The following is a 27,890-nucleotide window of genomic DNA, read 5'->3' as shown; positions in this document are numbered from 1 at the left end:
CTGACTGTAGCATCTTTCTTAGGAGGCTCAGGAGGTGCTGGGAAGCCTTGCCCAAGACGGTAAGAGTTCTATTGCTTCCCCAGTGCTCCACAATCAGGGGAAGACGAGGGCGATTCCCACATTGCACAGTAAGGGGAATGGAGGCCTGCAGAAAGGGGCCTCCAGCTTTTGTCCTTGGGAGGTATGGGCTCCTACAGCCTACAAGGGAGGCAGGACTGGGGTGTGCTTCCAAGAACGAGGCTGTGACTGGGGCTTGTCCTCAAGGGTGGGTGCCTGGGGAGTGGGCCCTGGCTCTGTAGTGGCCATTGCTCACCATCATCTTGTCACCCCTGTTGCTGAAGCAGCCAGTGGAGGACTTCTCAGTGTAGGTGTTGCGGGTATTGTATTCCAGCTGGCGGTAGCGGGTGGGCACCTCGGCATCCAGGCGGTATGAGAGGTTATGCAGGATACACATGCAGTTCTCCACAGACTGCGGGCAAGCAGAGAACGCCTGAGTTCTGTCCGGTCTCAACAGATTTCTGGGCCTGCTACCTACCCAGAGTACTCATAGTGGCCTGCGCCACAGTCAGTCTGGAAAGATCTCTCAGCCACAATTCCTGCCTCTGTCACTTCCTCGCTGTTTGAACCTGTATGATAACTTACCTTTATTGGCCTCAGTTTCCTCAGATGTAAAATGGAGTATTTCACCCCACTTGTCCAGTGGAGGAGGGTATGTATGAGGCCTCCAGTTCTATACCCACATAGGATGAAACAACCACAAATTGAAATTATTTAAAAAGTTATAAGGTATTCCTGAACACAGATTTCTTTCTTAGTATCGTTAATAACTATTTGGAGTTTGTACTGTTAGGTTTCATAAATAACATATGGATGATTTAAAGTGTACAAAGGAATGTGTATAGGTTATATCCAAATACCTATTTTATAGACGGGCTTGGGTCTGTGGATTTGGGTGTGCATGGGAATTTGGACCAATGTCTGTGGTTACTGAGGGATGATTGCACAGGAAGAATATCAACCACGGGGCCTTGCGCACATAGCACACAGGAGACCATTGCTGTTGCTACAGACCACGTGTGAGCCAGAAGACTAAAAACATCTTCATTTCTAAAGCAACATCCTTCAGAAGCAGTCCCAGCTCCTTCTGGTTTTAAAAACATCTAGTCACTGCTGTCTTTCCTGTACCCTCTACCTGGGTCACCCCTCAGCCTCCAACACCAAAGATGCTATGTGCACAGCAATTATGGGACCTGGGACTCGGGACCTGACAGAAGCATTTGGGTCCACAACTGCATCTGCTTTGGATCAGCCTCCACACTAGGGCTTGGGGTGGCAGATTTACCCTCTGAGCAGCGCTTGGTCCCTTTTGGGGTCAGGGTGAATCTGACTTCTATTGCTTAGGGTTGTCCAGGTATAGGAGATGTACACAGAGAAGGAAAAAGAAAAAAAAATCACTTTCTCCTGCAGCTTAATGGCAAGGCTGTTCTTAGAGGCCTTGTTATCCCTGCCGGTGAAGACAGCAAGAGATAGAAACTTCCTGTCATTGATCTTCCTTGGGTGTGGGGACTAGAGCTCACTGTATCCTGAGCCACTGCGTGGCTATGTGGAAGTCTCCTAGCCTCCAGTTCATCTTTTCCCCAAAAACTGTCCTTTCAATTTGCCCACATGGCTGCATCTGGAAGCCTAGAGAAGGCAGGAGGGTGGCTTGCCTATGGCTTTTCTGGAGCTGCTGGAAGGAGTTATACCTTGGAAAGGACATAGGGGCCCTGGGAGCACTTTCATGGGCTCAGCGCCACAATAACAATGTGGCCCCTGCGCTCGAGCAGGGAGCGCTTGCATGTTCTAGATGTCCCCTCCATTGTTCCTGCCTCTGCTCCTGTCCTGTCACTGAGACAGATCCCACAAGCATGCGGAAAGTGTAACCCCGACTCTCGGGTTCTCAGAAAGAGAAATGTCAGGACAAGGAAAGTTCCCGACTTAAGTGTGTGGCTTTGCAGCTGTGACAGAGACAATGGGGATGGAGATAGACGTGTCACTGGGGGCCTGTCCCCTCACCTTGTCGTCACAGCGGCTGGCAGCCACACAGTTCTGGACATAGGCCATGAGGGAGTCAATGAGCCCAGAGTAGTTCCGCATAGTCTGGCGGCCAGCATCAGCTGAGCTCAGGTTCCTGCAAGAGAGAACCAGGGAGGAGGATGCAGGTGGTGATGGGAAGGCAGGGCAGGAGGGCAGAGCAGTGGGGACACGTAGGGCAGAGCAGCGGAATGCACAGGGCCGATTGGGAAGTGGTGGCAGGCAGAAGGAAGAAGAGGAAAGGGGAGAGAGAAATGAGGAAAAAGGAGAGAAGGAAAGGAAACCATTTAGCCATTTCTGTCCGGTCCTGGATGAAGTGGGGCCGGGGGTCTCCTCTGAACTCACTCTTTTCATTGTTTCTGTCATTTAGTTCCCTGACCCAAGCCTCTGTATAGCTCCACTACATCTGACAGTCCCGCTCCTGCCCTCTAGTGGCCACTTAAGGGACAGGCAATGGAAGCTGCAGCATGCTGTCTTTTTGCCTGAGCAAAAGCAGACCTGAGGGGGACCAAAACCAGGAGTGGGGTGTTAACTGGGGATTCAGATGTAGTTACCTCTTATAAAGGTTGTATTCATTCCCAAGCACTGTGGGTTCTCCTGCCCTAGTGGTGTGCATGGTGCATGTACAGGACGTGTGTGTGTGTGTGTGTGTGTGTGTGTGTGTGTGTGTGTGTGTGTGTATTGTCACACCCAGGAGCCATCTGGCCCCATAAAGTCTTTAATTACTTTGGCTTTTCATCTACCCAGCCTCCTTGCCCTCTGGGGGCTGTGGCTAGAGGCTGGCTGGGAGAAGTGCAAGCCGAGACCCAGAAGCACATATCAGCTTCACCCTTATCCTGGCAGCTCTTTGGAATTCTGGGAGATAAGCCGTTATAGCAAAGTGAGACCCTAGAGGGGAACTTGCTCCATGGTTCCCCACTCCACAACACATCCAGACCCCACCAGGGCTTCGCCACACCCTGCCGTGGAACTCAAACAGCTTTGGGCAAGGCAGCACCATCCCCATGCCAATGAGCATGGCGAATGGGCTCAGCACTCTGGTGGGGCGGGGCGGGGGGGTAGAGGGGGACAGGGAGGGGAGTGACTCATGGGCAGCCAGTCAGCAGGCTTTTGTATAAAAGAATGCTCTTCAAGATTGTACAAGAAATACATTTGCCCCCTGAGAGTGGGGGAGGGGATTTAATTGAACCAGTTTGGGGATCCAAATGCAGGCTTTTCCACTCTTAGGCTCCCAGTGATGTCCTCTAGATCCCCTTAGGATTGCATGGCATAGCCAGACTCAGAGACTTTGGTAATACCTGACCCTTTGTCCTAGAGCCAGCCCATAAAAGCAGGGCCAGGGTGAGCATTAAGTTCTCTACTCTGGCTTGAATGTTGGCTGAAACTGAGGCTGACTCCGGAAGGGCCTGAGTGAAATGACTATATGCCTCGAACCTCAAGCAGCCCGTGGCGTTGAAGAAGACCTCAGGGTCCACCACTTCCCGGGACATGTTGCTGTTGCCATCACACCAGCCGGAGAAAGGAATGATGACCCTGTCAGTCAGAACAGGTAAGGCATCGGCCACCAGCTCCTCCTTCAGCTCATCAGTGGAAGACAGGTTCCAGAGTAGCCCTGGACACAGACAGACATGGTCAGCTCAACATCACAGGCTCTGAAACCCTGGGGACTGAATGTGCTGCCTCTAGCCTGGGCTCTGGCCCGTGGCTACCCTCCAGGTAGGCTTGGCCCATCACACCCGTTGTCTGAGTTCCTCGTGATCCTGTTCTCAGTGTCCTTGTAGACTGCAGGTTCTTTGAGGTCTGGGAATATCTAAGAGTTCCTTGTCTAGGTAAAAATTATGCACAGATGGTTGATCAGTGGTTTTAGCCATCTATTTTTGGGACTTAGAGCTGTTTAACAGTCTCTGTTTTGCATCTGTAACAATACATCAAAGTATCAACCATGGAGGTCGGTCTGGAGACTCTTAACGATTGTTACTCTCAACATCCTTGTCTTTCCAGTTCAACTCAAGGTCTTCATGGTGACTTTGCTGCCCTGCACCCCACCTTGAGTGCTTCATGCACTTTGTGAATACAGGATAAGGGCATCCTTAAGACCTGCTAACCTCTGCCCCACTTGCACTACCTGCACACTACGTAAGGCCCCTTCCCTTGCACCCCAGTCTTGAAGATGCCCTCTGAAGAGCGTACACCACCTCAGGGCATCATCTGGATGCCACTATTCCAGTTGGAGCCAGTGCCACTGAGCTCCTGAATCGTAGCCCAGCGAAACCAAGCCTAAAAGGGATTGGTCAGGGACACACCCTGCCACCTTGCCCAGTCTGCACCCTGGCTTCCTACTGTAACAGCCTACCGGTCAACTGTTTCTGGATCTCCGTGCTCCCGCTTCTCCGCAGGAGGCTGACGGCCTCACGGATCCCATTCTGCCTCCTGGTCTCCAGCTTATTGGTGGTGCTCCTGAATACCAGGTTGCGCAGGGCTCCAGCAGCAGCCTGTTGGACATTCTGATTGGGGCTGCGGAGGAGATCCACTAGCTTGCAGATGCCCCCTAGCTGATAGACCTGCAGAGAGAGAAATGTCCACATTGCTTGTTCAAAGGAAGGGAGGCTGAGACAACTATTCTCTACTCAAAGTAGCTGTTTCTCAGACCAAAAAAAAAAATCAGTTCAGAAGCACACAAGTCAGCCACGACAAATAAGCAGCAACGAGTTAATGGTAACTGACTCAGACAAGAAAGTCAAAGACCTGAATTCAGAGCTAGCTCCCTCATATCCTACTCGAGGCCCTTAGCAAGTCTCTCCTCTCGAGCCTGTGTCTCTCCTCTGGATGAGAAGATGCACCGCCATACTTTAGAATCCTAAGGTGAAGCAGACACTGAAGAGGTCATAGAAACTCTCCTATGGGCTGGGTGTTGGTGGCGCACACCTTTAATCCCAGCACTCGGGAGGCAGAGGCAGGTGGATCTCTGTGAGTTCCAGGCTGAGCTGGACCGACAGCCTCCAAAACAATACAGAGAAACCCTGTCTCGTAAAAAACCAAAAAAAAAAAAAAAGAAAGAAACTCTCCTATGATTGAAGTTTTTTTATGAAAACTAGTCCGGGCTTCTAGGAAGCCATTTGTGGTACATGTAGCTGAACTGTGTCCTGTAGGTGTTTTCCTAGCTGGCCAACAGCCAAGCGTGGGAGGCATAAATGAACCCTGTTTTCACTGAGGGAAAGGGCTGGGAGGGAGGGGGTTGAGGGCTGGGGAATAGTCATATCCTTGAGTGGAATACGAGGAAGGGGATTTCTGGGAAGCCCATGGCTGTCATTGAGTGATGAGCCTCTTCCACGGCTGCTGTAGAACACAAACCTCCCAGTGTAACAACCATTGTTATCGTCAGCCCAGCAGCCACAACTGCTTGTGAGACACCTCAGGGTCTAAAGCGTGTAGATGGCTCAGTGGGTGAAGTGCTTGCCACAAACCCTGATGATTCGAGTTCAAACTCCAGGACACACACACACACACACACACACACACACACACACACACACACACACACACAGAGAGACAGAGAGAGACAGAGACAGGGAGAGACAGAGAGAGAGACAGAGACAGAGAGAGAGACTGAGAGAGACAGAGACAGAGACACAGGGAGAGAGACAGAGAGATTAAAGAAAAAGATTGGTCTGGTTACTGGAAGGAGGGGATGGAGAGAGTCATTGGACCTCTACCTGAGATCTAGTCACTCCTCCCACATTCCCCCCCCCCAGAGATATGTGATTCTACCCAAGCTGCATAAGGTCCTGTGGTCTCAGGTCTTGGAGGAGATAGGGTATAGAGAATATGAACGATTAGATGAAGAGTGGGCGGACTCCACCGATACATCTATGTCAGGATGAGACTTGCTTTTGGTCACTAAGGCTCTTGTAAGTTACACATCACTGTGCTTTGTAAATAAATCCAATAAACTCATCGATATGCCAGGTTGTGTCTTGGTGGGATAGTACTTTGGTCTGTCAGTGGCACACTGTCTCGGGTAAATAGCTGTTAATTGATATCTCTCTAGGAAAGGTTCTCACAGCAACAGCCGGTAGGGGAAATGCACATGTCTAAGGTCCACTCAGGAGGGCATTACTCTGCAGGTTAAGATGCAGCTCTGATCTTTCCAGGAATTCTCCTTCTCCTGGGTGCTGTGGAAAGGAGCCAACTGCACATGCTTCCACGCATCTCCAAGCGTGGAGCTAGGCTGACACGCTCAGGATCTAGCATCTAGGAAGGCGTATGGCCTTTTACCTGTTGCTTGGCAGACTCATCCTGGAAGCAGGTATGCTGGATGTAATAGGCTCCGATGGCCTGGTACTTCTCATCCTGGGAGCTCAGGTACTGCACAGCCTTAGGGATGGTCAGTCCACTGCACTCGATGTCCTCGCTGCAGATCCTGGAAGAATGCGGTACAGTGAATTACAGGGTGAGCTGGGAGCCCTGGCGAGCAGGCTCTAAATTCTTCCTTGTACACTCAACCACCACAACCTCTCCTCCAGGGAAACAGAACAAGGCAGTCAGGCTCCCTTGGAGAATATCTTGTGAACAGCTCCCTTCGAGGAAGGAAAAGGGTTGTGTTCGGGGTCTCCCTCTCTTGGGATGAGGGCCCTGTCATGGGTTAAGACTGAAGCAGGACTTTGCACTGTACGCAAACTTGGTCCTATTTCCTGAGATGAAGCCCCCCCAGCTATCCTGCCACTCAGTTTGTGCCTGGCCCTGGCAGAGTGAAAGCAGATGGCTTGTCTCTTCCATCTCTGCTCCCCCTCCCTCCCCAAGTCAAGCTAGCTTCTTACACAAATTCTTATGACTGTTTTCATCCTCATCGTCACCATATTCATCTGTGTTGGGATCGAGGTCATGGGGCCAGTGGCTAGAGAGCTGCCTTTAACTAGGTCTTAAAATTCTGTCCACTAGCTTGTTCTCCAGCTCAGAAACCACCCACAGCCTCTCCATGCAGCAGGTTCAAATTCAGTCTTCTTGGACAGACACTGAAGGGCACGCGATAGGTTGAACCACAGGAAATGGCTGTTAGTTCACTCTTTTAACGGAATGTTTGGCTCCACTGCAGACGCTGGCACATTCCCTAGCCCCTGGCAAGAGTGTGTTGGTTGTAGCAAGACATCTTCAGTTCCAGGCACGAAGGTCCAGCCTAGGCCTGCTGGAGTGTCCCTTCCAAGAAGCCTTTCCAAGGAAGGGAGCCCTCATCTGGGAACTCCCACAGCTCCCATGGTATGCAGCCTCGGGCAGCCTTTCCACCCAAGTGTGCCTTGCTTCTGAACAGAGAGAACAGGTCCTGGAGGGCAGAGACAGCCCTACCCCACAGTTGTCCTCAGCATCTACAGCGGGAACCCTCTCTTCGTTTGTAATGCCATAGTTGGTGCTCAACAAATAGCCACAGTTATCGATAAGGCAATCCAAGTTCATGTCTGAAAAATCTCATCCTAGGGTCAGCATTCTCTGGCTCTGGCCTAGCTGAACAACTGCTCTCTATTGAGAAAGCATCATCTTATCTTTATCAATCAACTGTCCCTTCTACATGGCTTGCCACTCAATCCTAAACCTCCAGTTAGGGGCAGATGGTGCCATGACTAGTCTCTAGGGATTTCTGAGTCCTCTCACAACACCGCTTCCAATGTGAGCGGTCCCTATAATGGGTCTGCTTTCTTTCCGCACAGTGTGGTAGGAACAAGGACAGCTGTAGAATCAGCTGTGTGGCCTTGGGCAAGCGCTGCTACTGTCGGCTTCACCGGGACCTGCCGGAAAGGGGCTGGATAGGAAGAACACAAAGTTCCTCTGTCACTAAGAATGTGCTCCAGGGATGCCGTGACTGTGTCACCATGGTTGTGCCTCCTGTGCTCACCGCACAGCCTGCAAGGAGTAGATGCTCCCTAAATATTCGCCAAATAAGTGAGTAGCTGTCATTAGGTCATTAGGTGATAAGGGACAGTTGGAAGGTTCATGGTGCGCTGAGCCTTGAAAGGCAGCTTCAATATTACTGTGTCCTCTGCAGGACAGCTCATCAGGTCTCATTCACTGTGTGTGTGTGTGTGTGTGTGCCACAGAGAGAGAGAGAGAGAGAGAGAGAGAGAGAGAGAGAGAGAGAGAGAGAGAGAGAGAGAGACTATTACCTAGAAGGCTTGTTGGAACCCATATTGCTAGGACCTCCAGGTGTCTGTAGGACTGTGTGGGGCCAGGAATGAATATTTTTTTTAATTTTATTATTTCATATGTATGGGTATTGTGCCTTCATGAATGGCTATGCACTACATGCATGACTGGAGGCCAGAAAAGGGTGTTGGCTCTACTGGAACTGGAGTCACAGATGGTTGAGAGCCGCCATTGGGTTCTGGGGATCAAACTTGAGTCCTCTGGAAGAGCAGCCAGTGCTCTTAACTGTGGAAACATCTCTCCATCCCTGAGAACAAGTATTGCTAACATATTCCCAGAGAGAAATGGTGTGGCAGCCATTAGCCTGCTAATCTTCTCTCCTTTGCCTTCATCTATTCATAGCTTGTGATCACTAAGACCTGTGTATTCAATGTCTGGGTTCCATGACCTTTTCAGTCTGATGACTCGCTAGTCAGTAGCCCATTAACCAGACACTCCTCAAGGTGGCAAGAATGAAACCAGAACACAGGCTTGAGCCTCTTCCCGCTTCCTTGCAGAGTGGGACAGGCTCCCGGCTTCCTTGGGAGCGAGCCCCTTGGAGAGTAGGACAGGCTAGCAGATTGCCTCCCCCCTTCCCCCTCCCCCGGCCCCACCACAGTCTGGCAGCACTCACTTGGAACTGGCTCTTGAGTGGCCAAAGGACAGGTCCTTGTTGCAGGAGATCGGTGGTACATACACCGGGTCCTGCTTGGAGGTGCAGGAGGGCGGTCGCACGGGGCACTTCTTGACGGCCTTCTGGCCGCTGCAAGTACTGTAGAAGCTGTAGCGGTTCTGGGTGGTCTTGTGGCCCTTGCTGCCCAGCGTGCCCTTGCGCAGCGTGCCCCGCGGGTCACAGTAGAGGTCGGGCTCACTGCGGCTCGCCTTGATTTTCTGCATGAAGCAGATGTCGCTGCCGGCGCCAGTGGTGGCACAGCTGCCGCGGGGATAGTGCCGGCTCCAGTTTTCCATCTGGCTGTAGGAGCTGAAGCGCCTGTTGTCGGGTTCCCGCTTGAGGGTCCCATTGTAGACCTAGACAGGAAAGGAGTAAACGGTCTAGTCAGGCTCTTGACTGGGACCCTGGATCTAGCTGTCCACGAAGGCAGCCCCTCCTGGCCCAGTTACAGTGTTCAAAGGATCTGGAGATAGCCGCAGACAAAGGAACCTCGGGCATTTCTGCTTGCTATATTATTTTTCCAAATGCAGGTTGTGATCCACTGTGGAATATGAGATATTATTAGCAGATATGCCCACCCTTATTAAAAGTATAAAATGAAGAGCTATATTGAAAAATATACAATACAGAGTATAACATGGTAGAAACATAACCTGTTTTGTGCTACAGTGAGTAGATTCAGAATTGCAATGTAAAATTAATTTTTTAATTAAAAATAATTTATTTTGTGTACATGGCTGTTCCACCTGCACGTATGTCTGTCTACACACCACATGTATGTCTAGTGCCAAAGAAGACACATGAAGAGGGTGTCAGATTCTCTGGAACTCTGGTTACACACGGTTTTGAGTCACCATGTGGTTGCTGGGGATTGAACCCAGGTCCTCTAGAAGAGCAACTAGTGCTCTTAACTGCCAAGCCAAATGTTCTTCTTATGGTGGAAATGTGTGAAAGGGAGTTCTATACTACCCATCTGGCCACATGGGCAAAGTCTAGTACGGGGGCTGCCAGCCAGAGAGGAGGGCTCTTTCTGTAGCCACCCGGAAAGAGCAGCACCCAGGAGCTTTTGTCCCGGGTTCTTGTCTTGTCCCTTCAGGCACGCCAAACAGCAGTGACTTCCGACACATCCAGTCCTGCATCAGCACTTGCACACGTTTGGAAATGTCTATTCTATCCTGCTACAAAGAGCTGCTGGCTAGGAAGCCACTGGGCACACGGAGGTGAACCAGGGCTGCAGGGTGGGCCTCTGGGCTGTGTTGTCAGGCTGGCTGGGAAAGAGGCGGAGTAGAAACTCATCCAAAGGGAAAAATGTACCATGAACAATGGGGTGTTCCTAAGGGTCTCTTTAGCCCAACCGGGAATTTACTTCTTTGGGAGGAGCCTGCAAAGCCAGAGACTTGGTGGGAATCAGCTGTGGTACTGAACTCTCCATAGCAGACTTTCCCAGACCCGAAGGCTGGCGGGTCTGGCCTGCTGGAACTTGTTCTCAGACTACAGGATCAACATTGAGCCTGATAAAACCTCTCCATACAGGTGCGGATTCGGGACTCACCTTTGCTGGGATAAGCAGGAGCCAAATCCAGCCTAGAGGCTGCCCACCCAACCCTAAACAAAGGATGGGGCAGAGAAAACTAGGTGCAAACTGTGTGTCTGAGAGGAGGCTGTTAGGCGACCAGCAATTCTCCTCTGTACTGGATCTAGTCACACAGAACTAAGGAGGGGCCCATTTTTCCAGTTCCCCCAAAGAATGGGTGTCAAGGTACCAGTTGGAAGTGGTTATCCAAAACCCAGAAGCCACAACTGTTAGCCTTGGCAGTGGCAGGTACACTCTCTTCACCGTGCCAAGCAGGCACCATTTTCTGCCTCCAACTGGGTCAAACCACCCTGTCGTACAGTGTGCTGGTCTGTGGGAGATCAGGAGAGCCACGGATAATGGCAAGGCAGAGGTGAGAGGAGAGGGCAGCTTTCTTGTCATTTGGAAGTGAACTGTACTCCTTGATGATTATATACAAACTGTAAAGAGGCCTCCACTGCCTCAGGCAGTGGGCCACATTCTGCCTTCTTCTCCCGGGATGGGAGGCAGCAGATGGCGCTTTGGAGGGAAAGCCGAACACACTCCCCAAGGCAGGCTGGGCTTAAGAAAGGCAACAAGGAGCTCCCTTGTTCTCGGTAAGTGACACACCTGGACGTCATCTCAGACACCTGATGAGGAGTGCAGATGCTCTCCTGGCCCAAGCCCAGCAAAGACGCCATCCTGCTGATTAAGCCCGAGAGAGGTTCTGGGCTCAGCAACCTGTGCTGGGAAAAGGAGCAGCAGGCAGCCCTGGCAAGTCTCAGCGAGGTGGTCTGCCCCCAGGGAATGGGTGAGGATGCCCCTGTGAGACTGCAGTACCAGCCCCCCCTCCATCAGCCACACCCCAGTACTGTCATCCATTCCTGAGAGCCCCACCCCAGCTTTTAAAGTCACAGTGTTAGATTGTGTGAGTATGACAACTAGAGGTGGCGCTCCCATCCCCATTGCCTTTTGTGGTCACTTTGACAAGCAGGGCCTAAACTTAGCTGGACCCCTCCCTCTCTTAGTGCTATGCATGCCTGGGTACTCTCCGAGGCGCAGATTAAGCGTACTGCCTCAACCCTCCCTGCACAGCTAGCCCATGACCCGGCTGTAGCTGCAGCCTGTAAGGTTGAGTTGGTAGTGGTGTCTTGGGCAACCAAATACTTTCCTCAAGCATGGCCAGGTTAGGACTTAGATGTGGTAGTCAAGAGTGCAGACAGGAGTCACACTGCCTTGGTTGTGTCAGTTGCTTCTTTGGGTGTAACCCAGTAGTCTGAGTTTCTCCAGCTGTCTAACCGGGATCCTAATTGTTCATGACATAGAGGGTCATTAGGATCATTAGAGTAATGTTTGTAAATTAGAACTGGACATGACATGAGTACTCGGACCGTCTGCATCCCTCTGACTCTCACACTGGCTGCCTGCAGGAACTGGCTGAGGGTGGACTCATATGCACGTGTATACTAGGGATCCTCCTGTCTCTCCTAATGCAGGGACTACACATACATGCCATCATACCAATCTTTTGCATGGGTGCTGGGGATTCATACGCAGGTCCTCACACTGGCATGGCCATAAATCTTCTGACTGAGCTATTTCCCCAGTCCCCTCTGCTGCTCTCTCCATCTTAACTTTTTAAGACAAATTCTCTCTCTGAGCTCAGCGCTCGTGGGTTCAGATGTTAGTCTAGCTGGCCAATGAACTTCAGTAATGCATTTGTCTCCGTTCCCCTAGGACTGGGGTTACAGATGGGACTTGTCATGCCTGGCTTCTAAGTGGGTTCTAGCATCTGAACTAAAGTGCTGGCGCTTGTATGGCAGGAACTCTACCAGGTGAGCCATCTTCTCAGCCCCTGACAGGATTTTTAATAACCCACACCATTTCTAAGAAGTTTCTAGATAATCCCTAAGGGGGTGGGCCCAGGAAGGAGACACCCGGGATTCAGAGCACGACGCTGAGCTCGTTACCCAGCGCAGGACAGGTCTAAGTATGTTTGGGGAAAATAGAGGCATCTCTTCTGCCCGGATGGTACATGCAGAGTAAAGCAGGCTTTCTGACAAGATGGTGCAGTCCTTACATGGGTGCTCCTGGCATCTGTGACAGGACACTTCTCCATTGTCTGGATGCTCACAAGATATTTGTGGTGGCCCTGCCCCCAGGTTCCAAATGATAGCAGCCCCACTCCCACCCCCATTTCCAAACACTCTCTTCCAAGTCCTAAGCAAACAGCTGTGGCCAAAAGAGAACTCATGGACACCTGTGCCCACAGCAGGTGGGAGAGCATTGCTGCCAATGCTTCTCCAGCCACACCCCCACACTCAGATAGGAATCTGCTGGCAGCCTCCTCTTCTCTGAATACAAAGGGGGTACACACACACACACACACACACACACACACACACACACACACACACACACACACACACACACCAGAGGACTATCCTGTGTTTTCTTGGGAAACTCAAACCTCAGGTGGGACAGACCATGAATCAAAGCATTCCAGACTAGAAACTCAACTTCCCGGGAGCAGAACTTGCCACAAGAGTCAACAGACTGGGTTAGGTGGTTAGCTTGAAGCCCAGAGTGTGGACACAGAGACATGCTTCTCCACATGGTACACTAGTGTGGCACTTGAGAGTCAACCCTTGTGACCACAGTCCGAGGCAAGCCAGACAAGATTGCATTGGCCAGAAGCCTCCCATAGCCAGCCTGTGTTCTGCCCTCCCTTCTACTAACTTAAGTCTAGTTACCTGTTCAAAGAGTGAAGCCAGGCTGTGTGCTTGGAGGCATTGTTTTCCCTTACAAGGCTGTTCCTGCACCCGAGGAAGACATGTCTTCATTCTGCTAATGAAGTACCAGGTTGCCCTGCCTTTAAGGCCCCTAAATGCTTTCTTCCTTTCTACCCTGCTTGTCCTGAGGAAGTGTGGCATTTCAACCCACATTCATGGTCCCTGCTCTTCTTTAAGTAGGATGCTCTCCGGTGCCCACTACTCACTGTGTAAAGTCAGGGAGCATGGGTTCTAGAGTGAGCTGGATCAAAGTAAACCAATGCCTTTCTTAGACTCCAGAGGCCTAAGAATCTCCTATTTGTCAAAGTCTGGAAGGGGTGGTGTCCACCTGAGCATTTTGTCTGCCTCCTTATTTTGCATTGCCACTGCCTAGACTGTGGCCCTGAATTTCCTCGTTCGTTCCTGGACGCCTCCTAACTTATGAATTGTAACGTGAGTATCTGATCTGCAGGGTATCTGATTGGCGACCTCCGAAGGCGTCGCAACACACAGTTTGAGAACCACTGCTCTTATCTCTGCCTTCTCACATCAGCACTTCTACCTTTCTCAGGCAAAGCTTCCACCAGCCCCAACCTTGGTGGAGAACTTACTGTGTCTCTGTTGCTTACCAAGCAAGCATCAACTTGACTCTAGCCCACCTACCCAGCCATCTCTTCCTTCCCAAACACACCCTCTCACACTGTCCCTCAACAGCAGACACACACCAGCCCTTACTTTACTGGCTTTCTGGTCACCTACTTTCAAACCCCACATTCCCCCCAACCTGTCATCTCCATGCAGTCTGCTCTGTCTCATCTTGGCCCTGGATGCCCATAGCTGGAACCCTTCGACTGCACACCCAGTGTCCCCTGGCCTTGTCTGCTCTCTAGTTACTATAATAGGGTTGTTATTCCTCCAAGCTCTGCCTAGCAGGTGGGTGGGTTCCCAGCAAGCACTCATGGAAAGGAGGACTGCTCTAGAGCATTTCTTCTGGGCATGGACACTCCAGTTGCTGATGAGTACCGGGCTCCCCATGGGCTCCTTGCCCAGGGGTCTACCACCGACAAAGTGAGCTGGTGGAGTGGAGGAGGGCAAGGCAGCCTATGCCGGCAGCACAGCCTGGGGACCAGGACACTTTTGTTTACCTTGACTTGGAACATAGCCGATACCTGACTGAGCTCAGAAAGTTCTCCCTCAGCTCTGGATAACCAGACTGAAACTGCCTACCTCCTTGGATGCAGTATGTGCGCTAGGCAGGCCAAGATGAAGAGTGTCCATGTCCCCAGCTATTAGCCCATTTTGAAAGCACGCTTCTGCCAACAAGGTGGGGCTGGCCAAACTGGCTCTGCAACAGGACACACCCTTCTCTGCCTGGCAAATCACACACCCAGTGGAGTGTCCAACAGGGCCATGTTCAGCAAGGCAATCGCCCCACACCCTTCTCATGAAAGCCAGCACACACATATAACTTCACGGAGTCCTGCTCTGTCTTGGGCCTGGAGAGAGCTTTCTAGAGAAAGGACCTTGACAAAATCCTTCAGGATGGCTCCATGGTTGTTTATCTTGCCACTCCCACTGCCTGCCTGTGCCCTCTGAGGACCCTCACATAGCAGTGGCAATGGCCCTCATGTGTCTTTCTAGGATGGTGGTCACTCCTGAGTAGCAAGGTACATCTGATCTGCAGATTGCTCTGCTTGACTTTCTTAGGTGCTGGAAGACTCGGGTCCTCTACCAACAAGACACCCAAAAGGGACACATACGACCCAAGGCATGGACAGTTCTCCTGAAGGCACAGGGTGATGCTTACTTAGCAGTCTGAGTCAGTGAGGAAGCCACTGAGTCACCAAAGATGGGACTTCATCAGGAAGAGTGCCGGTCCCTGACTCCTCTGGGCATACCTTCGTCTTGAGAAGCAGAGGTCCCACCCTGGGCTGGGTTTCTTATTTCCTGGCACACGGCTGTGAGAACAATCCCACTGGTCAGAATCCCCGATGTCTGTCCAGGCTGAGAGTGGTGCCTCGAAGGAGGCTGGGGTGGAGTGCCTCATTGTGGAGTCCTCGAAGGGAGGGAGGAGACACACCCACAATTCTATCACCAACACCCTGAAACCCACAGTGTCTTCCCAGGGACACCCCAGAAGCATGAGAGGTGCCTGTGAACTAGAGGGTACTGTCTGATTGACAACCAGTTCTTACTTAATGCGAAGAGGGAGCAAAGCAAACTCGGACACAGGCCAGCTCCAGGGCTCAGATATGGTTCGTTAGCTGATTTTGTTTGTTTGTTTGGAATAAAGTCTTAACACATATCCCAGTCATAATTATCCTGCCTCAGTATCCTGAGTGTTAGGATTATAGGGATGGGCTACTGCCCATGGGCTGTCACCTAAAAAAAAAACTTTAAAAAGTAAAATAACGAAAGTTCTGGTGCACATCTCGGGAGCATATGTAGACTTCAAGAGAAAGCTGGTCAAGAATAGTCTGTGTCTCTCATGGCTTCAGAAGAGTAGGCACTTACCAATCAGCCAGTATTTTTCACTTTTTTGTTTTGTTTTGTTTCCAGACAGGGTTTCTCTGTATTGTTTTGGAGGCTGTCCTGGAACTCACTCTGTAGACCAGGCTGGCCTCGAACTCATACAGATCCTCCTGCCTCTGCCTCCCGAGTGCTGGGATTAAAGGTGTGCACCACCAAAGCCTGGCCAATCAGCCAGTATTAAGAAACATTTGCAGATAACTGAAGACAGAGTATCAAGATGACTACAGCCCAGGTGTGAGGGCCCTTACAGACAGTAGCCCGGGAGGCTTCTGAGAGATGACTTCTCTCCCGGGGGCACCCAATGTCCCCATTACTTGGCCTTTTTGGCTGCAGGGTCTTCCTAATGGGTGAGAAGCCCACAGGGGCTCCTCATATACAGTGGGAGGCATCAAAGGGAGCTGGCACTCAATGACTGCTGCCGTCAGAACCGGCCACCATGCCAGCAACAGCGCCTGCTGTCTCTGCCCCCTCCCCCCCCCCCCCGCATTGTCACTCACCCAGTTCCTCTCCTGCCCCCTACAGCACACTGGCAAAGTGGGGCTGTTTTAGCTCCTGCCACTGCCAGAATGAGTGTGGGCACAAGGACATGGGGTTTCACACATGTTGCTTTTTAAAGATGAAAAGAAAATGATTGTTAACTGTATAGGGGTGTGTGTCTGCATGCGGATAGGTGCAGGTTAGTACAGGTGCCAACAGAGAGAGGACAAGGTGCCTGATCCCCTGGAACTAGAGTTACAGAGAGTTATGAACCGTGTGACTTGAGGGCTGGAAATTGAACTTCGGTGTTCTAGAAGAGTAGAAATACAAAGCCATCCCTCCAGTCCCCAGTGTTTCCTTCCAGAAGGGAGGTCTGAGTAGGTGTTTGACACAGGGCTCTCTCGTATGCAAGTGGCAGGAGAGCCTGGGCCCTTGGTTCTCTCTCCCCCATGAACTCAGATAAGCTGAGTGTCAGTCAGTCTACACTGCAGTGTCATGGACTCTAGATTTTGAACTCAGCTGTCACGATGATGGATCAATCCAGGAAGGGAGGAGTAAGGGGGACACGGAAGTGTAAACTAACTTCTCAGAAGGATAGTTTAAGTCAAGACCTCTCACAATCCATGTCTCCACCTTGTCCTGAAATGCCAGCAGGGAGGCCGCAGAACCTCTGTGAACCCTGAGCCTGTGTGTATTTCTCACTGTTAGAAGAGAGTCAAAGGCTTTGTAGAAGATGGCCCTCATGGGGAGCCTGCTTCTCCGGCCTTCAAGGGCTCCTGAGAAACTGAATCTATTTCCACTGATTAGAAGAGCCTCATATAGAAGGCATGTGGCCACCCCTTAGCCACCCCACCAATGTCTGGGTATACGATCACCTCTCTGGAAGATGATGTACATACGTACATGCAAGCACGCACATGCGAGTATCCTCATGTGCACAAGCACACACCCATCCTGTACACGCCCTACCTGCTCACTTGAGAAACACATTTTTCTGGAGGTAGTATTTTTTTTTTGTTGTTGTTGTTTTGTTTTTCGAGACAGGGTTTCTCTGTATTGCTTTGGAACCTGTCCAGGAACTCCCTCTATAGACCAGGCTGGCTTCGAACTCACAGAGATCTACCTGCCTCTGCCTCCTGAGTGTTGGGATTAAAGACGTGTGTCACCAACGCCCAGTTCGGAGGTAGCCTTGTGTAAGGAAAATCTTTGAAAGTTCCTTGATTTGTCTGACACCATTTGGCTAAGATGTGATAGACCGTGAATCAGATCTTTGGTCTCCGCCATTTGGCTAAGATGTGATAGACCGTGAATCAGATCTTTGGTCTCCTCTCAATGTTTGTTCTCCAGTCACCAGCCACCAGCTACTAGAGTCTGGTGATGGGAACAAAATCTCAGTGGCAAAGAGTACTGGGTGGCATATGTCTGCAATCCTAGCACCCCGGTTGCTGAACCAGGAGAACCATGAGTTCCAGGCCATTCTAGGCTTCCTAGTGAGAATCTCAACAAAACAAAATGAACCAACAACAAAAGGCAGGTACCTCCTAGACCTGGACTCTCTAGCACCATGGGGTAGCCTGATTCTTAGAGATTCTTCAATATATTTAAGAAGATAATAGAGCTTGGGGAAGGGTAAACTCAGTAACTGAATGCTTGTCTAGCTTGTGCAAGGCCTTGGGTTCTATCTTCAGCACTGTGGGGTGGGGGAGCAAAGGAAAAGAAACCTTAGCTGCTCATTGGTGTCACACAAGTCTATTGCCCAGGGGAAGGACTGAAAAGACCCTCTGGTCCAAAGGACACCAGGACAATGGAGACCTTGTGGTCACTATAGCTGGCATGTTCTGTGTGGGAACATGGTGTAGCAATAGAAGACTGACTGGTTCCCTTAAGCCACACCTTGCTTCAAACATACTGCTGGGTCTCTAAGTTGTGTTGGGGACACAGGGGTTCGTGCTAAGGTTGGCAGTGGGAGCTGGACCCTGGAGTCCCTTGTTGTTAGCCAACTATTGCTGGGTTTCTTTGCATTTAGGTGGCTTGGACCACCCTGCTCCAAGACTCTAGGGTAGCTAAGAGGGAAGTATGGGTCATTGGTTGCTCACTGAATACTCCCACTCTGTCCCCGGCACTGTGGGACCTCCGGAGGGGTGACTGGGATTTTAGGTGAAGGTGGCAGAAGTTGGGGATTGTCTCTGAACCCCAAAGGGGCACTCCATCCACAGAACCTGGCCCTTGGCTCTTCCTCTTCACATACTCCACTCACAAAAAGTATTCAGTGAGGCATGAGGCTGCTGGCCTTATTGGGGGACAGGGGCTCCACAGGTCTTCTCCTTGGCCCACAGAGCTCTGCATGACCTGGGTGGGAGTCAGTGTGGAAAACCCATCCCACATAATTATCTTATGACTCAGAATCCTCACATAGTTTCGCCATGCACCACTGGTGGCTGTGGGATGACTTCAGGGACCTCAAGGACACAGGCAGTAACCATCACTGAAGCACATAGAAACTCTCGCATTTCCAGTCTGATGACCCTGAGCCTGAGTGTGGGTCCCGTGCTTCTTCATTGCTCACCGACATTTCCTTCAGCGCAAAACAGCTCAACATTTCCAGTGCAGCAAATGCACCTCGAAAGCATTGCATGGTCTCCTGTTTCACACTGTTGACATGGGTTATCAAGGTCCTGGCTAGCCTTTCTTTCATAGCAAAGAGTACCGTTTGTGTCGTCTGTCTTAGCGATATGTGATTTCTTTTCAAAGGAAATGCCCTGAAATCGAAAAATTATTCCCTGGACAGTAAGTAAGCAATAGTTGGCATGATGGCTTTGTAAAACTGGGATACTCGCGTGCTCACGACCTGGGTTTTGGGAATGTTACGGTGCCAAAGAGAAGCTTAAGGTCGTCAGGGGCCAAGGACTCTGAGCCTGAGAGAGGGAGACCTGGATTCAGTCCCCTTCCCCCGCTGCCTAGGTGTGCAGGCTTGGGCAGTCAGCCTCCTTTCCACAGCCTCAGTTTCTCCGATCGCAGACCACTCCAGAAGGCTTTTGGTTTTGAGCAGGCATCTCAGCCATTGCTGAAGTCATAGCCTTCTGGCCAACCTGGCTCAGTCCTGACTTCCTCCCCTTCAAGGCCACGCCCCTGTACGCAGGGTGGGGTGGAGGGGCGGGCCCCCAAGCTGCCTCTTTCCCCACCTGAGACTCTTCTCATCTCCTCCCCGCCCTGCCCCTCCACAACCAGATTTGATTTTGTTTTTCAGCTGAGTTTGCGCTCTTGGGGCAGGTAGGCAGGCAGGCCTCGCAGAGACTTGCCAGGGCCCTGGGGGAGAAAGCTGAGCCTCACCCTAGCAAAGGGTGGGGACCGTTCTCCCACCCACCTGGGAAAGGCTACTGCATTTGTCTCTCTGGGCTCAGTGACAAAAGGAAAATTCTCACCAATCGAGGCACCAGAAGATCCCTCGACCGACCGCTTGACTTCTATGGCCTTTCTTTTTGTCCCTGATTCCTGGCTTAAGAGCCGGCTGGCAGGGAGAGAACGCCGCCCATCTTCTCCTGCCCCTCCTGGCTCCTGGCTCTACTCATTCTGCACACCCCTTCTGGGCTCCAGACTCAACTCTGCCAATTCTGCCAACACGTTTCTGCCACTTAATCCTCCCGTAAATCAAATCAAATGTTCTTGGTTGCCCACCCATCTCACAGACACCCGAGGAATAGAGTCAGGGAGTGAAAACACTAATGTTCTGTGTAAATTCAAAATGCATCCCTAATCCTAGGGATCATCACAGTATCTGCGCTGACGGAGAATGTGGAGGGGCGAGATGGATAGCCTTACATGTTCCTGCTTGCTGTAATCCAGAACCTGAGGACCACATCCTCAAGCCCTGTGACTCCAGCTGAGAAAGCTTGGCAATCATCTGCCCCCTGCCACCCCCTCACCTGCCCCTACCACCCCCCTCACCTGCCCCTACCACCCCCCTCACCTGCCCCTACCACCCCCCTCACCTGCCCCTACCATCCCCTCACCTGCCCCCAGCTTTCATTGACAGATGAGGAAACCGAGGCCTAGGGAGGCTGAAGCCACCATGTGCTGTGGAATTTAGCTTTTAATTATGTCCCTTCTTAGGCCGTAGTTTCATCTGTTCTTTGTGTGTAATCACAGTGTAAGGACTTTAAAGACTTTCTGGTTAAGTAGACTGATTTTTGTCAGGCCCCCTTCCTCCTCCAAAAGCGCCCCAAGCAGAACTCTTTTAATCACTTCTGAAGAAAGCTAGATATTTACAATTGTTCTTCATTCTTCACGTCCTCCCTCTAAAGTTTCGGAGGCTGGACTTAGAAGATGCAAGGGTGGGGATGAGAGTACCGGCTACCTCTTCTGGAAGCTTCCCTCTTAAAAGAAGACCTTATTCCATGCTCAGCGGCTAGAACTTCATTACGCGCCTCTAAATCCCTAGTCAGGAAGGAAGGAATTGAGCCCCAGTGAGTCAGTCTAAGCCTTGGTTCCTCCAGTCTGCTCACCCACTTGGAGCTCTGCTTTAACTGTACCCAGCAAGCTGAAACTGACTTTGCTGTCCCAGGAGACGGTAGCATTCTTTTCTGGGGGTTTTCTGAGAAGGGCCTGATGCTGGCCACGCCCTGGGTTGCTGACCATGCCCTGGGCTGGCTCTACACCTGGCCTTCCTTCACCATCCCCAACAAAGCACCACTCACCTATATCCTGAAGTCCCTCGTGGGGACCAGAGGATTGGAGGGGGGGTAGAGGTCGACATGCTCAATCCTCTTTGAGGGGCAGTGTGCGTTCTGGTCCTCAAAGATGGGCTATAGAAAGCTGGGCTGGGGTGGGAGGGGCTTGTAAGACCTCCCGGGGCTGCCAACTCAAAAGCTGCTACTTGGTGTGGTGATGTTCATGCTTTTGGGATATCTAGGGCAGTACCCTCACTCCCAGTGGGATATCCAGAGCAGTACCCTCACTCCCAGGCCTAGACCCAGGGCTTGCCACGTTCTCTACCCTCTCCTTTCCTTTCACACAGTTCAACATTTAGCATCTCCTACAGGCCTCTCTGGTCCCAGGGATGCCTTACGCATTTAAATACCATAACCATGCCCTCCTATGTCTGTAGGACCGTGGGGCCTGCATAGCGAGCATCCCTCCCCTTCTCTTCCCCAAGGAAGGATTCTGGCTATGGATTCGAACCTTGAGAGGTCCTCAGCTGGGAAGCATAGCCTCCAGATACCCAGCTATGGAGGGAGAAGCATAAAAAGGAAGCTGCCCAATCTAGAAACTTCTCAGGTATAAGCAGAGCCACTCTGATGGACTATGGCTTGTCAAGGAGTGTCCATGCAGGGATTCCTCAGATGTGGATATTTGTCACATCGTTCTACAGCTGAAGTGCCAGGAGCATCCCCATAGCAGTGATTAATGGCAGAGACATGCTACATGTACAGGGAAGGGTCCCCTCCCGAGTCACCCATCAACTCTCATTTACCTCCTTTTTCTCTCTGTGGCACATTCTGTCCTTTGGCAAGCAGGATCATTGTCTCTTCTTGTTGGGTGATAGCCTGGGGCCTTTGTGGGACCCTCCTATCTCCCAAGGCTGGATGAGGGTGAGTCACGAGCTGGCAGCAAGGACACTGAGTTGGCAAATACGTCAATCGCTCCTTCATAGAGCAGGATCCATGCCTACATGGGAGCAAGAGCCAGAGCCTACTCTGTCTCCCCTCACCTGGACTTTGCGAGAAGAGGCCGAGGCCAGCTTGCTAAAGGGTCCCAACTTGCACACATGGAGAGTGGCACTCAGGGCTGGGAAGAGGGGACATGGGAGATGATGAGTCTGAACTTTAAGTCAGGCTAGTTACTCGTGTCTCCTAGCTGTGGCAAGAGCTAAATAACTTCCGCTTTCCTGGTGAGAAGAGAAGCTCACATGAGAACAGGAAGGAAGCCTTTGCTCACCCGAGGGTTGAAGCACAGTTTCTGGGTTAGAAGAGCTGCACCAGCTTCAGCAGGGGCCGCCTAGGCTTCACCCTGCAGCTCAGAGTCACGAGTGCGCTCTCAAGTCCCACGCTAGCCTTTGGCAAAGAGCAAATCAAAGATTCTTATTCCTTGCCACTTCAGGTTCCTCACCTTGTAGCAATCCTGTTGAGACTAGAATCCAGGCCTCAAACTGCTATATCAGGTAGGATAGGTCATATACATAGTCCTCTTACTACACTGAGAAAGAGATTTCCCCTGTTTCAGAGACTGAGGCTCAGGTAGCTTAAGAACATTCCTGGAATCACACAGATGATGAAGAGGGAGAGCCAGGAAGTGGGATGAAGGGCCCAAGCCAAGCTTGGAGATTGTTCTGCTACATCACAGAGCACAGCCTCTGTTAACTGTGGATTAGCAAGGCCAGCCTCTTTTTACTACTCCCAGGAAAAGGGGCCCTGCCGTGCTTCTCTGGCAATGTCTCTGCAGTGTCCACAAGCCAGCCCTTTGCATAGCCAACAGTATAACTCTCACAGAAGAGAGAGCACCAACCCAGAGAACACTGTGCTTGGATTTCCTACTTCCCACCAAAGCCTGACACAGCTACCAGGGGCTCCCACAGGCTGCTTTGGGTCCAGAATGAGCAGGCTTGTTTCTATCCAAAGCAAAGCTCTCTAGTCCACAAGACCCTGTCATGAAGGGGACACCAAACACTGATGTATCAATTAGGTAAGCAGCTAGGAGAAAGATCCAGGACAAAGAATGATTCTCTCTCCTTATGTTCCTGGAGATTCTCACCTCAGGACTGCCAAGCTGGATTTAAACTGAGCATGTGTGTGATTCGATATGGCTGCTCTCTTGGTTCACCCTGTTTTCACAACTGGCTGGTGACAACACATGACTTCTCTCCTCTATAGATCTGATCCTGGGAAGGATGGTCAAGTTCAATCCACAACCAAAGGACATTTTACTCGTAAAACTCTCAAAATCACTCAATGCTCATGACGTGTTTCTTGCTTAAAAAGTAGGAAAGCTCTTGCTGCATCTGGGACAGACCCATATGACAGTGACTTTTACAGCTTTAGAATAGAATATCCATGCTTTCCAAATGGCCTCAGTTCTATTCCCTTCTTCCTGCTCTACCTGGCCCAGAGGATGGTATTCAAGTGACCCATTACACAGACAACTAAGAGGCACCAAAAGGCTCCCATTTCCTAACTAGAACCAGCTTACTACGACCTCCACTCCCCACTAATAATTATTACTGAAGGAACAGAGTTCCAGGCTAGGAAAAGAAAGCACGCTCACTTCCTTCTGTTGGCATTAGACTCCCTCAAGGACAGACGGCTTGGCTAGAAGTCGGGGAAGAGAGCAATGAAAGCATTTCATTTGGGGATTTCTTGGGAGTTCCTCAAACGCAGGTGCCATGCCAACACGCAGAGGTTTATGGTGACTGATACAATGATTGCCACAAAAACTATAAGCACCTAGAGCAAGAAAAGCCAAATTCCCAGGTTAGCAGGTAGTAGGTCAGGATCTAGGTCGCCTTACTATCAAATATCTATGTGGCCTCCAATGAGTCATTTATTGTCTTTGGGCCCTAGTTTACTCATCTGTAGAATGCAAAGCTCATTGGAGCTCTAAGTGTCCACTGCTCAGACTCTAAGAACGGGGACAGCGTCAGCCCACCTGCGGTGTCAGGTGTGGGGTACTCTGTCTCATCGCACAGATTCCTCCCTCTGTAGTCCCCTTGGGCTCTAATACTGTCTTCCAGCAAATTCTCGTCTCTGAAGAAGGAGGCGAGAGTGACCCACAGTCAGGAGGAGGATGCTGAGGTGAATGATTGTCTTTGGACCAGTCTCCTCCTTAAGCCTTTGGATGCTTCTTGTACATCACAATCACTCCATGCTAAGCTGTATTATAGACTCTTCATCATCAGTTTTCTAAAACACGTGACATATTTGGTCACAGATGAAATACGAAAGATTTTAAAATACTGTTAGAATTTTCTTTTAGAATTGCCTATAGAATCCCTCTTCATTTACAGAAAATATCTACTCACTAGGGATAAAGCTTTGGAATTTGAGAATGGTGTGCTATTTGGAACTGGAACCAAATCTGAAGAATGAAGAGCTTAGAATGGGAAACACTGCTTCTAATCTAACATGGAGTCTTAACAAAGAAGTCGCTGGTGCCTATACGGCTTCTAAAACACACCAAAAACAGCTCCTTTTAAAAACATTTGCAGGTCAGAAGCATTTGATCAGGGCATTGGTGTAATCCTTCAGGACAGAAACCATTATCTTTATTCTATTTCTGTAGCTCCTTCCTTCTCCCAACTTGACTAGAAGTTCACTGAGGACAAAGTGAATCTTTGCATCTTCATCCACAGAGTGCTTCGAGGGACGCTGTGCCCAGCATTTACTCAACGCCAGCTGGCTGACTGAATGAATGAACAGAATGTGTCTGCAGGAAACGGTCCCTCACCAGCTCTCAGAAACTCCTGAAAAAACGCTGACAATGCCCGTGTAGATGGACCACACCCTCCTCTCTGCATTCCCTGCCTTGGGCTGCCATGTTGGTTTCACCAGAGGGTGGGAAACACAACATTTCATGCTAGTTGTACCAACCATGGGAAAGTCCCACAGGCATGGGTTATCCCACACCATAGATTGTTGTTACTGTTTCTTCCACTCTCCTCCTCTCTAAACCTGGACCCCATAGGGCCTTGTCCAGTGCCCAGCTGATTATATGTCTGGCTTCAATATCAATTATTCTACTTCCTCTCCTCTCAGCCCCCCCTCCCTCTGCCAAATCCTCGTGTGTGCTCAGCTCTTCCCGGTTCCCATAGCCTCTCCTGAACTGAGAGGAGACGGGACAAGCCTCAGCAGCTACCCTGTCATGAGTCATGTCTGCAGTGTTGCCAGCAAAGGAGTGAAGAGGGATGGGCCTTAGGGCGCGGGGAAGGAAAGGGATTTTCAGTGGTTGTCAGAAAATGGGCACAAGGAGGTGTGGGGGCTGTTTGGGAGCATTAAAAGGCGAGTGAGACAACTAAGGATTAATTATCTAGAAGAAAATGTTAGGAAGGCACAGGCCATATGAGGTATTTTAGAAACACCTCCTCCCACATTTCCATGGTTACACTCTCCGTTTGATAACATAGTTAATGTAGCATGATATCAACATGCGAATGAAGTAGAAAAACTGGTACCATCGGTCTCATTTTATGAAGGAGAAAACTGAGGCATAGAGTGGTTACAAATTTTATCTGGAGTCACAGAAGTGAGCAGAAACAGCCCAGAAACCTCTAAGCTCTATATAGTCTTGGCTATACTGTGTTCTAGCCTGGTAGCACAGAACATATATTTTGTTAACATGATCATGAACATGTATAATGTTAGCATTATTCACTTGGATCAGTAGATCCAGTTGTTAGTCTTTTGGGGGAGTCTTAGCTAATCCCTCTACTCTGCATTACTATGGAGTTTTCTGAATCTATGTGGACATTGTCCTTTGTATTAAAGCCGTTTCACATCTCTGGGTGCTCTGCAAGCTTATTTGGTTTCATCAATTAAATTTATGTTGTACTGAGAGTGACAACTGATATAACCCCCACCCCCATGGATGAGAAATGAACTTGTAGCAGACTGAGTTCGTTCTTGTCCATGGAGATACATCCTCCACAGTTAGCCTCCACAAAACAGTTAAAGAAAGGAAATCAAGTCACAAGGAAAGAACATTAAATACACAACCCAACCCTTCTTCACCTAGGACCCCAGGGTCTTCAGCAGCTTGGAGTTACATATGTGGCCATTTGTTCAAAACAAAATGCTGCTGACCCTGGAGCCCCAAGAAGACACATCCACAGCTTTGCACAGAGTTATATCTTTTATCTCTGAGCCGCAAAAGAATTTCCAAGAACAATGCAGGCTAATGTCGAATTAGCAAAAGCAAACACAACTCATGGAATTTGAGGATTCTGGGAATCCTTGGGAACCAATATCCCCAGTTTCAGAATAGGACAACCACGTACTGATTCATATGATTTATCCAGAACACCTACCACAGTGCTTCATACAGAGCTCAGCTCTGTTCAGGAAATAGGCAGCTTGGTGGAAGGCATTTAGAAAGACAGAGCCAGAACCCGGATTAAAGGATATAGAATTATGTCCACCCACATTAATCTTTAAAACCTTACAAATTGTAATCTGCTTTTTATGTGTATTAGTTTCATTTAATCCTGACAATAACCCAAGAATACTTGATTATATCTACTTTGCTTGTGATGAACTTGAAGGCCAGAAGTTGAAACCCAAAGATGCATGCTTAGTGAGTGGCAGGACTTGAGTTTGAACCCAAACTTTTCTGACTAGTAAAATCAAGCAAAGTTCTTCTGCAAGCCAAGGCAGACTTCATAGAAGTTGCTGCAATGGACATGTTCCCCTGGTCTCAGGAGACCTTCTGGGTTCTGTTTTATTCACCAATACACATGAAAAGAGAAAATACTGCATAATTTCCCTTAAAGCCTCTGTCTACAATGGACCTCCAGGGTTCAGACTTCTTACATCCCCTTGATCAAAATCAGAAAAGTTGGGAAATAGACTTGGATAATGCTTTTTCTAAAATGTTCTCACCTGAGATACCCAGAAATCCCCAGTCAGCACAAAGGAGGCTGCGCAGAGTTCCCTGTGAGGCAACGGGCAAGCTAATAGCCCTGGTCAGACCTGAAGTCCTCATTTACTGACTGGAGTCTGTATTTCTCTTTTTGAGCAACCAGTGAAAGCTTTCTGTATCGGGAACCCCAGACCATGCCCACAGACATTCTGAACAGAAGCAGTTCCTTACCGGATAGCCCCACGAGCCATTCCCTGCCTGGAACTTGGAGAAGTAGCTGCTTCTGCTTGTGGTCCCGTAGTTGTTGTAATTGTCGGCCAGCCCATCATACATGGAACCTGGAGGGTAGGGCAGGGAGGTTAGGCAGGGATGACCATCATCTCACCCCTCCCTGTTCCCGTACTATCACCCACATCCAGGTCCACAACCTCCATGGAGGAGGCAGTCTGCGTTCCTGGGGGCAGGGTGGAGAATGGCTGGCCATGCCCATCTCTCTCCATACCCTCCATAGCCAGTGCCCAGCAAAGAGCCACCAGACTGCCACAGGGCAGCTCTTAGACCCCCTGGAACTCATTGACACCTACAGGTCAGGAGCTTGCCTGGAGAGCCTTGGAGAACAGCAGCTCCCGCACAGGGAATCACCAGCCCATGATCCACAAAGATGAGCTTCCCACTCGGGGAAGGGAGACAGGGTCTCAACATTCCAGGTCCAGACTCCCAAGGTTAGAGCCACACAGCAGTGCACACTGTAGAGTCTGCTTCTGTCAGGACTGTGAATTGCAACCCGAGCCCAGCACCCACAGGTGATCAGGTAGCCTGCCCCTTCCTTCTCCTCTGAGGTCCTCCCGCTGGCAAAGGGGGAACAATGATCAACCTCAAAGGCCCAGTGTGGATTAATTAATGTTTGCACACTGCTTGGAGACCTACAAATGACAGGCTCTGAGGGAGGGCAGAGTGTCATTAGGGTTATTAGCTGCAAAGTAGCTTTGAATCACAAAAAGCAGGCTGGATTTAAGGTTCGTGGCAGGAACCTATCTTCCTTCTCTCTTTTTCACAGAATGGCAGTGAGTGGGGAGGC

The 27,890-nt window shown here is 50.3% G+C and overlaps 1 protein-coding gene and 1 long non-coding RNA gene across 4 annotated transcripts in view; one reads left to right on the top strand and one right to left on the bottom strand.

Annotated features, from left to right (window-relative positions):
- Positions 1-27,890, bottom strand: part of Pkp1 (plakophilin 1) — a 45,239-nt gene that overhangs the window by 8,117 nt on the left and 9,232 nt on the right. For both annotated transcript variants that reach the window (XM_005073424.4, XM_040738415.1), the window contains exons 2-8: positions 27,044-27,150; positions 8,879-9,273; positions 6,349-6,493; positions 4,427-4,634; positions 3,508-3,685; positions 2,056-2,170; positions 314-469 (exon numbers count right to left, since the gene is read on the bottom strand). In XM_005073424.4, the coding sequence (XP_005073481.1) occupies positions 314-469; positions 2,056-2,170; positions 3,508-3,685; positions 4,427-4,634; positions 6,349-6,493; positions 8,879-9,273; positions 27,044-27,150 (1,304 nt within the window). The remainder of the gene's footprint in view (positions 1-313; positions 470-2,055; positions 2,171-3,507; positions 3,686-4,426; positions 4,635-6,348; positions 6,494-8,878; positions 9,274-27,043; positions 27,151-27,890) is intronic.
- On the top strand, positions 11,181-15,550 carry LOC110341499. Of its 2 annotated transcripts, none has more exons than XR_005874086.1 (3): positions 11,181-11,280; positions 12,207-12,304; positions 14,948-15,550. It is a non-coding gene; the product is annotated as an uncharacterized LOC110341499 (long non-coding RNA). The 2 variants fall into 2 exon arrangements; XR_002383461.1 differs by having other exon boundaries at positions 11,184-11,397.

The sequence above is a fragment of the Mesocricetus auratus genome, unplaced genomic scaffold (assembly GCF_017639785.1).
Source record: "Mesocricetus auratus isolate SY011 unplaced genomic scaffold, BCM_Maur_2.0 Super-Scaffold_100676, whole genome shotgun sequence".
Lineage (NCBI taxonomy): Eukaryota > Metazoa > Chordata > Mammalia > Rodentia > Cricetidae > Mesocricetus > Mesocricetus auratus.
Note: the sequence above shows the minus strand (reverse complement) of the source record. Positions and strands in the feature narration are given on the sequence as shown.